This window comes from Gracilinanus agilis, chromosome 2 (genome assembly GCF_016433145.1).
Source record: "Gracilinanus agilis isolate LMUSP501 chromosome 2, AgileGrace, whole genome shotgun sequence".
Classification (NCBI taxonomy): Eukaryota; Metazoa; Chordata; class Mammalia; order Didelphimorphia; family Didelphidae; genus Gracilinanus; species Gracilinanus agilis.
This window is the reverse complement of record NC_058131.1, coordinates 674753937-674770475: the sequence shown is the minus strand read 5'-3', so window position 1 is coordinate 674770475 and position 16539 is coordinate 674753937. Positions and strand designations below refer to the sequence as shown.

Genomic DNA, 16539 nt, shown 5'->3' with positions numbered 1-16539 from the left:
TTCCTTCCTTCCTTCCTTCCTTCCTTCCGACTGTGTATCCTCAGTGCCTCCCTTGGTGCCTGACTCATAGTAAGTACTTAAATGCTTTTAGAATCGAGTTCAACTCAGTTTCTATTGCTCTGGGAGGATATGCCCCCGTGACCACATATGGGCTTAAGTGTGTGTGTGTGTGTGTGTGTGTGTGTGTGTGTGTGTGTGTGTCTGTGGAACTTTGGCATGTGAAGGAGAACATATGTGTGCATACACATGAGTAGGGAGTTCCATTACTAGTGTGTGAAAGGGAAAAAATGACCGGGTTCCGGCTGCCTCTGGGAGAGGAGAAGAGGAGAAAGAAGGGAGAAGAAACTCAGAATTGGAAAGGGGCCCGGCGGGAAGAGAGAACTCCGTGAACATTTTCCCCTTCTAGTCCCCAGGGCTGGGCTCCGGGAGTGGGGCTGTTTGAGGGAAGGAAGAGGGAGACATCTGTTTTAGCTGGGGGCTCATTGAGCAGTTCCCGCCTCTCCTCTGGCCTGGAAGTTCTTCTGGCTGCCTGAGTCAGCCTGGGGAAGGAGGGGCTGGTTGAGGGAGGAGCAGCTTCTGCTACCTGGGCACTTATTCTGAGCTACTGGGGGGAAGGCATTGCAGGCTCCTGGCCTAACTTTACCAGGGACTGTGAGATCTTGGGCAAGTCATTTCTTTCTAATCTTTCATTTTCCACCCCCTGTCAAATGAGTGGTTACAGCCCTGTAAGGTGATCTGGAAGGGCTATTCTAGTTCCAAAACCCAGCTATGTGCCTGGGTGCCATCAGCTGTGCTGAGATCTCCATTACAGATGCAGAAATAAGAGGACGGTGTGGGCATGAAGCTTCTCTTTGGCAGATGCTATGGTCCCAAGAGAGGCCTAACTTTTAGGGCTCTGGATTCCAGGTCTGGGCTTGAGCCTGGGGGCAAAGAGGCTGCTGGAGTCTTTCCATGGACCTCTAAAGGACCCACAGGGAAGGCTTTTGCTTTTTTTTTTTTTTTCCATCCCTCCATCACCAGGGCACCCACCCTGTTGCTCATACGGTAGTCTGACGCCTATGGCAATGAGAAGCAGCTGAGGGGAAGGGCGCCTCTGTCTTTGCCAGGCCTGGGGGGTATTGGGTGGGGCACAGTTATTCTCATCCCCAGGTCCAGCTTCTTCAGAGAATTGAGTGAGCCTAACACCAGCCTTGCTGAGGTGGCTATTAAGTCAATGAAATAGTTCTGAAGGTCTTGCTCTCATTGGCGATGAGGAGTTTAGGGAGAGGTGGAGAGACCCTTCCCCTGTCCCTCAGGCTCTGCTCAGGGGTCCACTCTGACTTGATCCGAGTCAGAAACAGCCTGTGTGTGTGGGGGTAAAACCACCCACAATGCCACAGCTGGAAGAGTCCGCAGAAAGCATCTGGTCCGCCTTCCTCATTTTCTGGCTAGGGAAAAGAAGGACTAGAGAGGGAAGACCAATGGTACACAGAAGGCTTACAGGGGGTTTCTAGTCGAAAGCTCTTTCTGCACAATATCTCCTCCCTGGGAAGGAGAAAATGAGAAGCTGTTCTCAGCTAGTGACACTCCGGTGTGGGTAAGTTTAGCAGACCCTTAGTGCCCACAATTGCAGAGAATGGATTTGGACGGGTTGGGGGCTGAGAGGTAAGCACTACTGAAGGGGAAGAAACATGGAGATGGGGAACACATTTTGATGAACTTCAGTTTTTCAGGGAAAAGCCCTGATCACCTGCCTTTCCCACCTTCAGAGTTCTAATCCTTCCCTCCTTTCCATTCCCAGTTCCAGACAGTCCCTATTTGGGTATTTATCAGTCATTAACAACTAAGTATGAATGGGAAGATCAAGTCTTTTTCAAGATAGCTGGGGGTGGGGTGGGGTGAGATAAAGGGAAGGTATGTTCCTGGGAGGGGTAGTATTTGATGTTTATAGGGCTAGAGAAGAAAGATGTATAATTCTGGTCTTGAGGCACTACCCAGGATATAACTCCAAAAAGGATGGAGTGCTTGGCACAGGACTTGGCACATGGTAGTTGCTTAATAAATGTTCATTGACTGAGTGATTGGAGACAGGCAGTGTCTTATATGAAAAAATTCCTGGTCTTGAGGGACTGAGGGGACTGAATAGACTAGTCCTATTTTCCTGGGATTTTAGTCTAGTTTTAGTTTTCTTTCTTCCTTCCTCCCTCCCTCTCTCCTCTCTTTGTTTCTTCTCTTTTTCTCTCCCTCCCTCCCTCCCTCCCTCCCTCCCTTCCTTCCTTCCTTCCTTCCTTCCTTCCTTCCTTCCTTCCTTCCTTTTCAAAAAAGTTCACAAGTTGCAGATTAAGTGTTTTGATTCTCTGTTTCAGGAATGGGAAGTGGAAGATGGATGTTAATTAGTCCATTATTTTAGGGGCAGCTAGTGGATGGAGCACTAGGCCTGGAGTCAGGAGGTCCTGGGTTCAAATTTAGCTTCAGATATTCTTCCTAGCTGTGTGACCCTGGGCAAGTCTCTTTACCCTGATTGCCTAGCCCTTGCCATTTTTTCCCCTTAGAATTGATACTAAGACAGAAGATAAGGATTTTTTCCCCCAAAAGTCTACCATTTTAATAGTTAGCTAATGAGGAGCCAGGTGAATGGGATTTCCTTGTATCTCTGCATGAAGCAAGGAGTGGATGGGAATGAGTAAAGGAAAAGAATTAAGTTAAAAGGGCTTTGAGAGGTGCTGGATGGAGGCTACAGTGTGAAAAACTCGAGTACTCATTCAGTGATGCAGTGGATAGAGTGCCTGGTCTGGAGTCAGGAAGATGCCTCTTTCCGAGTTCAAATGTGGCTTCAGACATCTACTAGCTGTGTGACCCAAGTCACTTAACTCTGTTGGCCTCAGTTTCCTCATTTGTAAAATGAGCTGAAGAAGGACATGGCAAGCCACTCCAGAATCTCCACAAAGAAAACCCCCAAAGGACTCATGAAGAACTGGACACAACTGAAACAGACAGACAACAAGCCAGCTGTCCATAAAGAGTTCTCATGAAAAAGTGTTTTGGAGCAAAACTGAGGCCACAGCAGGACAGGTCTTTGTCTTTCCAATCTATCTTCTTCCATACAGCTGCCAAACTGATATTGCCAAGGCCCACATCTGACCATTGTCTCCCATTGGACCCCTGCTCTGGAAGCCCCCATAGCCTCCGATTGTCTCTCCTCTAAGGATCAAATAGAAACTTCTCTCTGACATTTCAAGCCCTTCACATAGTCCAGCACCAAACTACCTTTCTAGGCTTCTGGCATACTGCTTTCCTTCAGAATCTCTCTGTTTCAGCCAAACTGGCCTGTTTGCTATTCCCCCTACATGACCTCGCATCTCCTCCGGCTGTCTCCTTTCCAAGGCTTTTCTCTTTTCCTGGAATGCTCTCCCTCCTGCTTCCTTTAAATGCTACCTCCTTCTTGAACAGCCAGTCCTGCTCTCTTCGGTGGCTGGTGCCATCTTCCCTCTCCAAATTTGTGTGTTTGCTAGAAGAGGCAGTAAGGTGGTACAGTGGATAGAGTGCTAGACTTGGAAAATAAAAGTTCAAATTTGAACTCAGATATTTATTTACTGTGTGACCCTGGGCAAGTCACTTAACCTCTGCCTGTCTCCATTTTCTCATCTGTAAAATGATAGTGCCTATCTCCCAGGGTCATTTTGAGGTTTAAATGAGATAATGTAAGCACTTGGGAAACTTTAAAGCCCTATATAAATGCCATCTATGACGATTTACTTTGTATATTATTAATGTTGACCCCCCAATAGAATAAGCCCCTTGAGGTCAGGGACTGTTTAGATTTCTTTGTTTTTGTGTGCCTATCCCCTGGCATAAAGCTGTCGTCTTTTTTTAAGCCCTTAACTTCGGTCTTAGAACTGATACTTAGTATTGATTCCAATGCAAAAGAGAGTTAAGGCTAGGCAATTGGGGTTCAGTGACTTGCCCAGGATGACACAGCTAGGAAGTATCTGAGGTCAAATTTGAACCCAGCACCTCACATTCCTATGCTGCCTCAGAAGTATTTTTTTAAACCCTTACTTACAGTCTTAGTATTAATTCTAAGACAGAAGAATGGCAAGGGTCAGGCAACTGGGGTTAAGTGACTTGCCCAGAATCACATAGCTAGAAAGTGTCTGAGACCACCTTTGAACCCAGGTCTTATTGACTCCAGGCTTGGCACTCTATCCCCTCTGCTACCTAGCTATTTTGCCCCCTAGGAATTTTTTTTTTTAACCCTTACCTTCTGTCTTAGACTTGGTACTAAGTATAGATTCTAAGGCAGAAGAGCGGTAAGGGCTAGGCAATTGGGATTAAGTGACTTGCCCAGGGTCACACAGCTAGGAAGTGTCTGAGGCTAGATTTGAACCCAGGACCTCCTGACTCTGGGCCTGGCTCTCTATCCACTGAGACACTAGCTATACTCAGTTGTGTTCTTAATACATAATTGTTAAGTGAATGGCTGAATGAGTGAACCCAGGTCTTCTGACTCTCAATCCAAGGAACTTCTGAAGCATTAAGCTGCTTCTTTTCTCATCACTCTTCTATTCCATCTTCTAAATCTTTTACTCTCTAGTGTTGTCTGTGGGTAAGAGGAATCCCTTTCTAATATCCAGATCTATAACTTAGGGATGTTTCTGCCTCCATCAGCCACCTTATACTCATTCCACTTTGTAGAGCCAGCATCTGGGACTTCTTTGTTATGGGAAATCTCTCCGACGACCGATATCCATCCTGCTCTAACGGCGGCGCAGATGTCTTAGCGTGGAGTGGAGGTGAAGTGACTTTCCCTGGGCCCACAGCTAGCCAGGGAGTGTCAGGGGCAGGATTTAAGCCCAGATCTCCTTGACTCCAGGTTCCCCCACACTCTGACCACAACCACACCCCCTGCCTTTCTTTGTTGACATGGATACCACAAATGCTACTGGAATGAGAAAACCCCTGTATAATAATGACTTTCCCAAGCCCATGTCCACTTGGCAGCCTTTTTATTAATGCAGCTGTTTTCCTCCGAGGAAGGTGTTTCTGTCCAGTAACTGGGTGGGAACACCTGCCTAAGTTAAACATTCCAAAAGAAATGGGACCTGCTTTTCCAAATAGCACGTTGGGGATATTTTGGTAAGAGGCTTTCTTTTTTTGGGTATCGTGCCTTTCCTTGTGGCTTCGCTGGGGCCGAAGAGGACTGGCAAATCGAGGTCAGGCAACATGTCAGAGCTGGAAGGCTGAGGGTCAGCTCTGTGTTTGCCTCATCAAGTGACCTTGGGCTACTTACTTCTTCTCCCTAGCTTGCAATGAGGAGATCGAATTCTAAGCACAAAGACAGAGACTTACTATAGAGTGCTGTGCCCGTCTCTGTGAAGAGAGAGCTCCTCCTTGTCCCCAGATTCCTATGAATTGATTTATTATTTTAACTTGTGGTTCCCTGGTAGACTTGTTCTCTCTACCTTCGGGAGGGGGTAAGCTTGGATGGATCTCTGAGTAGGTGATATTATGAAGACTAAGGGGCTCCAGGAAAATGAAATGGGGAAGGGGAAGGAAGGGAAGAAGCATTTATTAAGCACCTACTGTGTACCAGGCATCATGCTGAGCACTTTACAAATATTATTTCAATGGGAGGACTGAAGGGAGAGAGACAATGGACCAAGGCTTTCTTATGGTTGTGCCTATTCTGGGAAGTCAAAGTTTTGGGAAAGGAGAAAGTAAGCAAAAAAAAAAAAATTGTCATCATTATCCTTCTTCCTCTTCCTTTTCTATGCCCAGCTGGCTCTCTCATTTGCTACCCCCAAAATACAGGGTATTCCTTTGTGGCCTCCTCATGAAAGTCCCCCTTCCTTCTCTGTCCCATCAAAACTTGCCCTTCTTGTTCTCTGATTTCTCAGGAACTGGTTTGCTGATAGCTAATGGAAACAAATGGGGGATCTTATTATGCCTCTAGGAGACATGCATTTTTAACAGTGTGATAGCAGCTTTATGCCCAAGATGTGGATCTCTAATGGTAGAATTGCCTGTGGTTCCTGGTTAAGTCCCTTTCATTATGTCTGTAGCAGTTTCTTTTCTTCACAATACTCCTGTGGGGTAGGGAGCAAAGATACGATCATCTCCTATTTCATAGTTTATAAAAACCAAAGACTTGGAGAATTTCCATGACTTGCCATGATAGCACAACTAGAAAACGTCATTGTCAGAATCTGGGTCTCGTGACTCTCCTCTGGGCTCTGACATTTACTGTGTGACTTTGGATAAGTGCTTTACTCTTTCTTGGCTTCAATTTCCTCTCCTGTAAAATGAGGAGATTGGATTAACCCATCCCTTCAGTTACCTTCCAGTTCCTGTATTCCATGACTCTTCGATGCCTCTTTTGAAGGCAGGACTTTTCCTTTACTACACACCATATGGGTAGCAATTAGCACAAGGTAGGGCAATGAACTAGATTGAGGCTGTCACTTAAGGGTGGAGGCACCTTTAAGGGGCTTGACCCTGGCAGCAGAGAAGAGAGCTGATCTTAGATTCAGGGGAGAACTAGTTCTGGCAATCTGAGAGTGGAACGGAAGGGAGTATTCCATAAGGAAAAAAAGGACATTCAAGTTTTGTAGTTCTGAAGCTCTATGTTGCCTAGACTAAATGTTTCCCCTACCTGTGTGCCCCATACTTTAAATACTCTAAATTCATGTCAGTCTTCCATGGAATGTGTGTGTATCTGTGAGAGGTTGAACTCCATGTTTATGATTATGCTATAGTAGCAAGAGAAACTACTTTGTAACTTAAAATGTGTCACTGCTTTGGGGTAGTTGTATCTGCTGGTTGACTATTATAAAGGAAGCTCACGGGTGGGAGTTTTTAAGCTCTAGTTTAAGAACTCACACTTCCAGGATTCTCTAGAAACATGAGAGTAGCAGAATCTTCTGGGGAGGCGGCACCTCCTTAGTATCAATAAGCAGTTAAAATGGAAAGCTGTCGGGTGACTGAGCTTCTTCCTTCTGTCAGCTCATTGATTTGGAGTAAGACACAAAAGTGCCTGACTTTCAAGGATATTCCAGTCTAGTAGAGAGAGGGAGAGATGGGTACTCAAATATCTATGGTTTGGGGTAGAGTTTGATTAAGGAGAGGCTAAACTGAAAAGGAGGAGAGAACGATCACTAGTCTAGAGAGGAGAAAACATGAAGGACATGGCCTTGAAGGAGAAAAGGATATAGGTAGGCAGAGACAGGGTTTTAGGATTGCTGGAGAATTTGTCAAAGGCACAGGGAACGATCTGTATAACTGCATGGAGACCAGTAAGGCCAGGATAAGATTAGGAAACAGTGAGTAGTCTAGTTTGGCTGGAGGACAGTGAAATAAATCTGGAAAATTAAGTTGGAGCCAGGTTGTGGAGGGCCCTGAATACTAGGCTAAAGAATTAGTACTTTATTCTAGAAGCAAAAAAGGGACCATTGTAGGTCTTTGACCAAGGAAATACTCTGATCTGACTTTCCTGGTAGGAAGATTAGGCTTCGGCAATGGTGTGAAGGATGGATCAGTGAGGGGAGCAAATGGAGGCGGGAATATCAGTTAGGAGGCTGTTGTAACAATTTAGGCCAAAAGTGATGAGGATTTGAACTTGGGTTCAAGAGTAGAAAGGAATAAAGGTTATGCTTTTCTCAGAGAGACACTTGTTCCCCTAAGGAGAAAATCCAGGCAGGAAAGGGCCAACATACTCAGTTGGGCAGAAATCTTACCTTTTGGGTTTCCCTTCTTTACTTGGTTTTTACCTTTCAAACTCACAGGAACAAAGAGTCACAGGGTGAGAGCTGGAAGGAACTTGGGAAATCACCTATTCTAACTCACACATTTTTACAGTTGAGGAAACTGAGGTCCAAAGTCTCTTAGCTAGTAGGTGTCTGTGGCAGGATATGAACTCAGGTCTTCCTAACTTCAGAACAGAAACTTGAGTCTTCTCTCCCACTCTCCACATCCTGATCACGAGGGGCCCTTTACTCCCCTTCTGCTCTAAGTTCCAATAGATTCTTTCCCTTTTAGTTCCATGGAGATCAAGTTGGGCTTTTTTCCAAGAAGAGCTTTTACTATGAAGCCAAGGGAAAAGAAAACATTTACAAAAGCCTAGAAATGGATGAATATACAGACCGTTTTCCTGATCCTAATGTCTAGCTATAGTCAGGCAGAGTTGGCTTCCCTCCATTTTCTCCCTCCCTCTCCTTTTCTGGCTCCCCAGCCTCTCATTTCAGCTCTCAGTACCCTCCAATTCTCTCCTTCCCAGGCCCCTATTCTTTGGTCCTCTTTAGCCACTCTGTTGCGGTATAATGAGAAGAAGCCTGGTTTTGGAGAACCCTCAATCTGGGTTGGAGGCACAAGCCTGCTCCTATGGCTGTGTGATTTTATGCCAGGTGCTTCTGGGCTTCAGGTTCCTCCTTTAGAAATTGCAGTGGATAAACTACCTAATCCTTAGCAGGGGTCGGCAATGCATGGCTCTCGAGCCATATCTGGCTCTTTTGAGGGCCAGATGTGGCTCTTTCTGCAGGAGCCATAAAGTCCATTTTTTTTTTCAGGCGCTGTTACAGGAGCGGCACTGTGAGCACTGGACGGCTCTCACGAAATTACATTTTAAAAAATGTGGCGTTTATGGCTCTCACGGCCAAAAAGGTTGCTGACCCCTGCCTTAAAGTCTTTCCTAGGTCTAACCATTTTTATGTTCAAAGAATCTTCTAGTGGACCCACTTAGCCTTCACCTGGCTCTCCCTCATTCTGCAGGAAACATAGCACCTACTATGCACCAGGCACTGTGCTAAGCCCTTTATGAATATTATCTCACATGAGCCTCACAACAACACTGCAAGGCAGGTGTTGTTATTAACCCCATTTTATAGTTGAGGAAACTGAGACCAACAGAGGTTAAGTGAGCTGCCCCAGGGTTACACAAATGTCTGAGGCTGAATTTGAACTCAGGTCTTCCTGACTCTATACTTGGTGTTCTATCCACTGCACAACCTAGTCTTCTAGCTAAGGTAGGGGAGGGTCTATTCTGGGATTCTGAAGCCCATGGAAGAATCTCATAGATCTCACCCCATCACTCTCAGTCAGGAAAATTCCAGGAAATTGTTTGGAGGCCAAACAATTTGTTTAGATGTCATGATAAGAGCATAGGACCCAGCCTAGAGACTTGAGTGTGCATGGTTCCTTCACTTACTGACCCAGAGTAATCACATCTCTCTAGGGGGTAGATGGGAGTCAAGCTCTGGAGGAGGCTACAATAATCCTTGGCTCAGGGAAGGTCCTGGGGGAAGGAGATGCCCTTTTCTAGGATGCATCCATTGGATTATTTCCAGAAGAAAGGAATGTAGGGCCTCTTATTTCTGTCCAGACTACCAACACCTCTGCTCCATCTACAAGGATCCATGGGGAGGGGGCACATTTTCCAGGTTCTCTCCCCCTCCTTCCTTTATCTTGCCCTCTGGGAAGTTGCTCTGGGAGCCGTGGGACAGGATGTGGAACTTACTTTCTAGGGAGCAGCTGGGGGTGGAATGGGGGAGTGAGGAAGACGGGATGGGAAATTTCTTCTGGTTGGTCTCTCTGGACTGTGAGTGATCATCTGCCTCCCCAACCCCCAGCCCCTCAGGCTTGGGAGTCTGTGGATGTAAGGGTTGGGAAAGAGTCCATACTATGAATCTTCCCCTTCCTATTCCCTAGGGAGGCTCTGACTAGGACTGAATGAAGGCGTTGGGGGAAGAGAGAGGGAGAGGAAAAGAGAGGGAGACCAACAGAGAGAAGGGAAGAATTAGGAAGACAGAAAGTAGGAAGGAGACAAAAAAGAATGAAGGAATGAGAGAAAAGGAATGAGGCACAGAAGGGAAGAGAAGACAGATGGAAAGAGAAATAGAGGAGCCATAAATTGATACATAACTCTGATCAATTCTTCTTCTTCTTCTTCTTCTTTTTTTTAAACCCTTACCTGCCGTCTTGGAGTCAATACTGTGTTTTGGCTCCAAGGTAGAAGAGTGGTAAGGGCTAGGCAATGGGGGTTAAGTGACTTGCCCAGGGTCACACAGCTAGGAAGTGTCTGCGGTCAAATTTGAACCTAGGACCTCCTGTCTCTAGGCCTGGCTCTCAATCCACTGAGCTACCCAGCTGTCCCCAATTATTCTTATATAAGGAAAAGTAAGAGAAAGGGTTAGGGCTAAGAGAGAGAAGAAGAAAGGAAGGAACTAATGAAGGGTAGGGAAGGGAAAGGAAAAGAAAGGAATTCTGATCTTTAGGATGAGATATACAAAAGAATGAAAGCTTCAGTCAATCAACAGGTATTTGAATTTTTGTGATAAGGTTAAGGTTAGCAAATGGGAATATAAGAGAGGAAGGAAGTGCTAACTAGACCTCAGTGCAGGTGTTTACTACCTATATGACTTCAGAGAAACCATTTCCTCTCTGGGCCTCATTATTTTTCAGGATAAAGTGGATGATTTCTCGAGTCCCTTCCAGCCCCGAATCTATGATCCTATGATCCTATAGGAGTGAGGGTGAGCAGATCTCACTGCTACCTAACTCTGCTTCACCATAAGGCTTTGTGACCACTTTGGGCTAATTCTTTCCCTTCAGTGACAATGATCCAGAGTATAGGTAGCAGAGAGATTGGAATAAGTACTCACCCACCCCAGAAATCTCAGCAGGTCATAAACTACGAAACAGTGCCATCCACGAATGCTGTCTCTAGGACTCCCTGCTCTTTGCCTTTTTCCTCTCACCCCCTTCATATTCTCAAGGCCTTGTTCTTCTCTTGGAAGAATGAAAAAGAGTCCAGGTGTTGGAGTCAAGAGACTCTGGTTAGAATCCTGCCTCTGACACTAGCTAAGTGACCTGGGGCAAGTTGCTAAGCCTCAGTTTTGAAATCTGTAAAATGAGAATAATAATGCTTGTACTATTTCAGAACACTATATAAGTGAGAATTATTTGAAAACTTGCTCTCAAGAAAAGACTATAGGGGGCAACTGGCTGCCAGGCCTAGAGATGGGAGGTCCTAGGTTCAAATCTGGCCTCAGACACTTCCCAGGTGGGTGACCCTGGGCAAGTCACTTGACCCCCATTGCCTACCCTTTCCACTCTTCTACCTTGGAGCCAAAACACAGTATTGACTCCAAGATGGAAGGTGAGGGTTTAAAGAAAAAAAAAAAAGACTATATCAGGTTGTGAATTTCAAGCCAGGGAAACCTTCTTTCAGGGGGTTTGTCCTTTAAACCTCTCCTCTCCTTGGAGGCACTCCAAAGCTCTGCCTTCCTCTATGAATCAGCCGTGTGACATAATTGCCTAAAAAAACCAAACCCCAAACCTAATGAAATCTAGAGTTTAGAAAGAGGAAAGTGATAATCCTTTTGTGTTTTGTCCTGGTCCAACCACATATGGAGTATTCTGTTCAGCTCTGGACACCACATTTTGGAGAGGATGTTAACGGGCTGGACTGGGTGTAGAGGAAGGAAACTATTGTCATATGAGGATAGAAGAAGCTAAAGAGAGGGGAAGACCTGGCAGCAGCGGGTTAGAATAGCTGTGTCGGAACAGCAGAGGCATTGTCAGGCGGAAGAGGGGCCAGATTCCTGATGCTTGGTCCCAGAAGGCAGAACTGGGAACAATGAAATAAGTAATGGCAAGTCAGATTTGGAAGCCTAGGAAGAACTTCCTGATGAGAGCTGTCCAGAGATGGAATGGGTTGTTTTGTTAGCTAGTAAGTGGGCTTCCTGTCTCTGGAAGGGTTCAGCAGAGGCTGGATAATACTTTAACAAGGATCCAGAAGGGAGATGCTTAGAGTAGGTAGGAGGTGGCATAAGATGAAATCTAATGATGCTATCCATAACGATACTAATGATACTCTGAAATCCAATGATACTCTCAATTTCGGGCATTAGTTGGCAACCAGGAGAGGGAGCAGGAGAAAGTTATCTTTTTGAAGGATCCCTTAATTCCTTCCACACCACATCTTTGTGGAATGGACCAACAAAACATGAGAAAGATGACCCCTCTTTGTGCCCCACAGGGCAAGGTGGTGATTTTGTATCTATTCCCTCCTTTCTAACACTCTACCTCAGACCTGGATGCATCGCAAATATAGGGAGGAATGATTCAGACTCAAAAGGAAGGAGGAGGGAGTGAGGTGATTAGAGACAAAGAGAGATTAATTTCATTTTTCTCTGGTCTCCAATACTGTGCATTGGCTCCAAGGCAGAAGAGTGGTAAGGGTAGGCAATGGGGGTCAAGTGACTTACCCAGGGTCACCTAGCTGGGAAGTGTCTGAGGTCAAATATGAACCCAGGGCCTCCCGTCTCTAGGCCTGGTTCTCAATCCACTGAGCTACCCAGCTGCCCCCTCAAGCTGGTGATAATCTTAAAGTACCTCATGGACACTTAACTGTCAAGGTTAGGATCCAAATGGTAATATCTACAAAACTTATCTGACTCCTTTGTCTATGCCCATTGCTCCCTCTTCTAGGTTGCTGGGCCCTGCGGACTTCTTTTGGGGTTCTCTTATTAGGGAAACAAGTATCTACTATATTCATTCAATAGGGGAGAGACTGAACATTTTCCCTCTTCAAGAGAAGTTGGGAGGTTCCATTTTGAAAGGATCCAAGAGAGGACAATGTAGAATCCAAGGAGAGAAAAAGTCTGCTGGGGGAGTTTTAGGCATTGGGGTAGGTTGGAAGGGGAGATTTCTTTCTGAGAGGAAGTAAGGGCCTTCCTAGAAGCTACACGTTAGTCTGGAGAGCAGATCCAATAAAGAACGAAACCCATATGGGAAGTATAGCTTCAGCAGGAGAACCTCAAACCTAGTGCCATCTTTACATGTGTTGTTTACAGTGGGATGCTTCTAATGTAACAGAAACACTGCCTTCTTATCCCCACCCCAAGCCCATTCTTAGGGTGTTTTGAGATCTTTCCTGGTCATTTAGGGGAGAGAAGAAAACCTTTCTCTCATGGGCTGATGTGAGGTTGCATGAGAGAGGGAAAAAGAGAGAGACAGACAGACAGACAGACAGAGACAGAGAGACAGAGATTTCTTAGGGAGAAAGGTAAAATATTACTAAGCTACAGGACTGAATTCTAAATGGAACCCAGGAGCCCTTTATCCTAATCCAGTCAACCAGGCCACTGTGGTAATATGGGCTTGAGAAAGCCCATTGGTGAACCCTAGCCTTATGCCATCCATCTGGCACCCAGCTGACACCTCTAGGCAAGGAAGGGCAGTGCTCTTTATCTCCAGTGATTGATGACTTTGGGAGGGGAGGGGGGGGCTCTTATTCTCTGGGTTCTTTAGGAGTGAGGCTGGAAGGAACAGGCTTGGCCCTACCCAGGCCTTAGGTCTAAGAAACTAAAAGTCTTGATGTAATGGAATGGGCATGTAGGGATGGGAAGATGGGGGTGAGGTGCCAAGGGAGGGCAGGCAAGGGCAGTAATCTGACTCAGATAGAGCACAGAACGCCTCATTCTCACTTTCCTTTTCTCTTCCAAATTCATTTCAAGGTTAGGGGATGAGGCAGTAACAATAATATATATAAATAATTTTTTTGTTTGAACTTGTCCTCAGGCATTTTTCAGCTGTGTGACTCTGGGTAAGTCACTTTCTGGGCTTCAGATTTCTATAAAATGGAGACAATTATAGCGCCTGCTGCTCAGGGTTGTTGTGATATTCAAATGAGAAAACATGTGCGAATCACCTTGCAAACCGTAAAGTGTCTGAATGTAAAACACCAGCCGTTATTATTACTTGGAATGGGAGTTGCAATTTCGCTGGTGTAAGGAATGCCATCGATCAGGGCAGGTTGTCTACTTTTAAAATGTCTAAGGCTCAGGGTGGTCTAGAAGGCAAATGACTTGTCTAAGGCCGCATTAGTATGTGGTAGAGAAAGAATTTTGAACCTTTGTTTTCCTGGCTTGGGAGTGGAGTATGGGAAGAAGAAGATAGATACTAACAGCACTAAAATCACTACTTTATTAATCAGAAAATGGAGGCTCAGAGAGTTGTGACTTAGGATGGTAGATTAAGAGTTGGACAAGACCTTAGAGCAGTGGTTCCCAAACTTTTTTGGCCTACCGCCCCCTTTCCAGAAAAGATATTACTTAGCCCCCTGGAAATTAATTTAAAAAAATTTTTAATAGCAATTTAATAGCAATTATGGCCATCACCACCTTCCTGGATTGCTGCAGCACCCACCAGGGGGCAGTAGCGCCCACTTTGGGAATCACTGCCTTAGTCACCGAGTCCAATTCCTTCATTTTACAGGTGAGGAAACTGAGACTGAGAGGGATGGAGCCAGAGTACACACTTGCAGTCTGAGGTAATATTTGAAGTCGTGTCTTCTAGCTCCACTGCCTTGTGTAGCTACATAGCTAATAAATGTCTGGGGCAAGATTAGAATTTAGATCTCCCTAACTCTAGGTCCAGCACTTTATCCCTGCTGCATCTCAGGGAAGAAACGAGTGGGGCTGACATTTAAGAAGTTCGTGCCATAGATCCGGGTGCCCACAAAGGTCCAGCAGTTTGGAAGGAGGCAAAGCTTGTATTAGAACCTGGCGTGACAGCAGTTATATAGCTCTCAATGGTTGGCAAAGTGCTTTAGAAATATCTCATTTGGTCCTCACAGCAACCTTGGGAGGTAGGTGGCTACTCTCCCCATTTTACAGATGAGGAAATCAAGGGAGACAGATTAAGTGACTTGCTCCAGAGTCACATTTTATTAAGGTGGGGTGGGGTGGTGGGCAGGATTCTAATCCCTCACTCCCAATTCAGTGCTCTATCTACTCTGCCATGTATGTACCCCTAGTTGTTACAAACTTGAGTTCAAGCTCTGCCTTCCCATTTACTACCTGCCCACCTCTCCTTTCTCTACCTTCCCTCTCCATATGCGTTTCCTCCCTTTCAAATAAGAACTGGCATCTTGGTGATCTCACAGCCCTCTTCCAACTCTGCATTCATGATCCTAGTTCTTTGTCCAGATTGGACTGATGGATTTCCAGGTGCTCCCATTGGCATGAGGTCATCTATTGAGAGATCCCCAGCCCTGCAGTGGATCCATAAAAGATTCTCCCAGAGTCGCACGTGGAGTTGTCCCAGGACTGAGTGCCCTTAGTTTAGCTCCACACACAGCCAAAAATAAAGTTCAAACCACCACATTTAGGGCCCAGCCCCAGCCCCTAGACTCCCTTCCCCCTTTCCCCCTCCCTGGATGACTCACGGAACATAAACGATCCCTTTTTTAAGCATCTGAGTCACTGGTGGTGGCTGTGGGATCCTGGGGAATGTGTCATGGAGCCATTACCCCACTTCTCTCTCTCCTCAATTTCCCCTGCACCCCACCCCGATGGGGCCTCTCCCTGGACTGCGGTTGCCCCACATGCCCACAACCCAGTCCTTCTGCTGCTGGTGGCTGCTGCTTGATGGAATTGTTTGATACCGTTGTTGCCTCTTCTTGGAGTCAGGCCATAGCATATCCCCTTCTCCCATCTCTTTGAGGTCAGACCTGTGGCTGAAGGTCAGAGGCTCAGATCCCTGCTCTTGCTATTCTTTTGGACAGAGAAAGGACCTGTACCAGGGACAACGTCCCCCCTCCCCCAATTCTATCCAGCTGCATGATTGGGTAGCTCAAGGCTGAGGTTTTCCACCTCTTCCCAGTTATCATGATAGAGATGGAAGTCTGTCTTCTAAATTGTCTTAACAGTATCTTTCTTCTGAGAACTATGGACTGGGCAGGGAGGGTCATGGGATGCCAACATCTAGCAGAAAAATAGACATTCTATGGCTAGGAGATCTCTGGACCTATCTTAGGTCCAAAACTTCCTTCTTCTGCACCAGACGGTGAACAAACTTTCTCATCACTCATATATTTTCTCCTTTGTGAATGGAGATACCATGATGCTATTAATAGACACTAGTCTGGGAATCAGAGAACATGGCTAGGTTCAAGAGTGCCTTCAGTTCTGTCCCTTCACCTCTAGGGAGACTCAGTTTCCTCATCTGTGAAATGGTGTTTGGATTAGATCAGAATTTGTAAATAATGGACTTTGTAAACCCTTTATCATTAAAACACTCTTGATTGTTAAAATATTAAACCTTTATTATTAAAATATTTAATACATGATTATTATTTAAAGTGCTTTGCCACCCCCCAATTGATAAATGGGCAAGGGACATGAATAGGTAATTTTCAGATAAAGAAATCAAAAGTATCAATAAGAACATGAGAAAGTGCTCTAAATCTCTAATAATTAGAGAAATGCAAATCAAAACAACTGTGAGGTATCACCTCATACCTAGCAAATTGGCTAAAATGACAACAGGGGAGAGTAATGAATGTTGGAGGGGTTGTGGCCAAATTGGGACATTAATGCATTGCTGGTGGAGTTGTGAACTGATCCAACCACTCTGGATGGCAATTTGGAACTATGCTCAAAGGGCTTTAAAGACTGCCTGCCGTTTGATCCAACCATAGCACTGCTTGGATTATACCCCAAAGAGATAATAAGGAAAAAGACTTGTACAAAAATATTTATAGCTGTGCTCTTTGTGGTGGCA

At 45.5% G+C, this 16539-nt stretch overlaps 1 protein-coding gene across 1 annotated transcript in view; it reads right to left on the bottom strand.

Moving 5' to 3' along the window:
• Positions 1–15456, bottom strand: part of CSPG4 (chondroitin sulfate proteoglycan 4) — an 83802-nt gene extending 68346 nt beyond the window's left edge. Inside the window, exon 1 of the mRNA XM_044660248.1 lies at positions 15320–15456. Within this exon, the coding sequence (XP_044516183.1) occupies positions 15320–15456 (137 nt within the window). The remainder of the gene's footprint in view (positions 1–15319) is intronic.
• Between the last annotated feature and the right edge of the window lie 1083 nt (positions 15457–16539).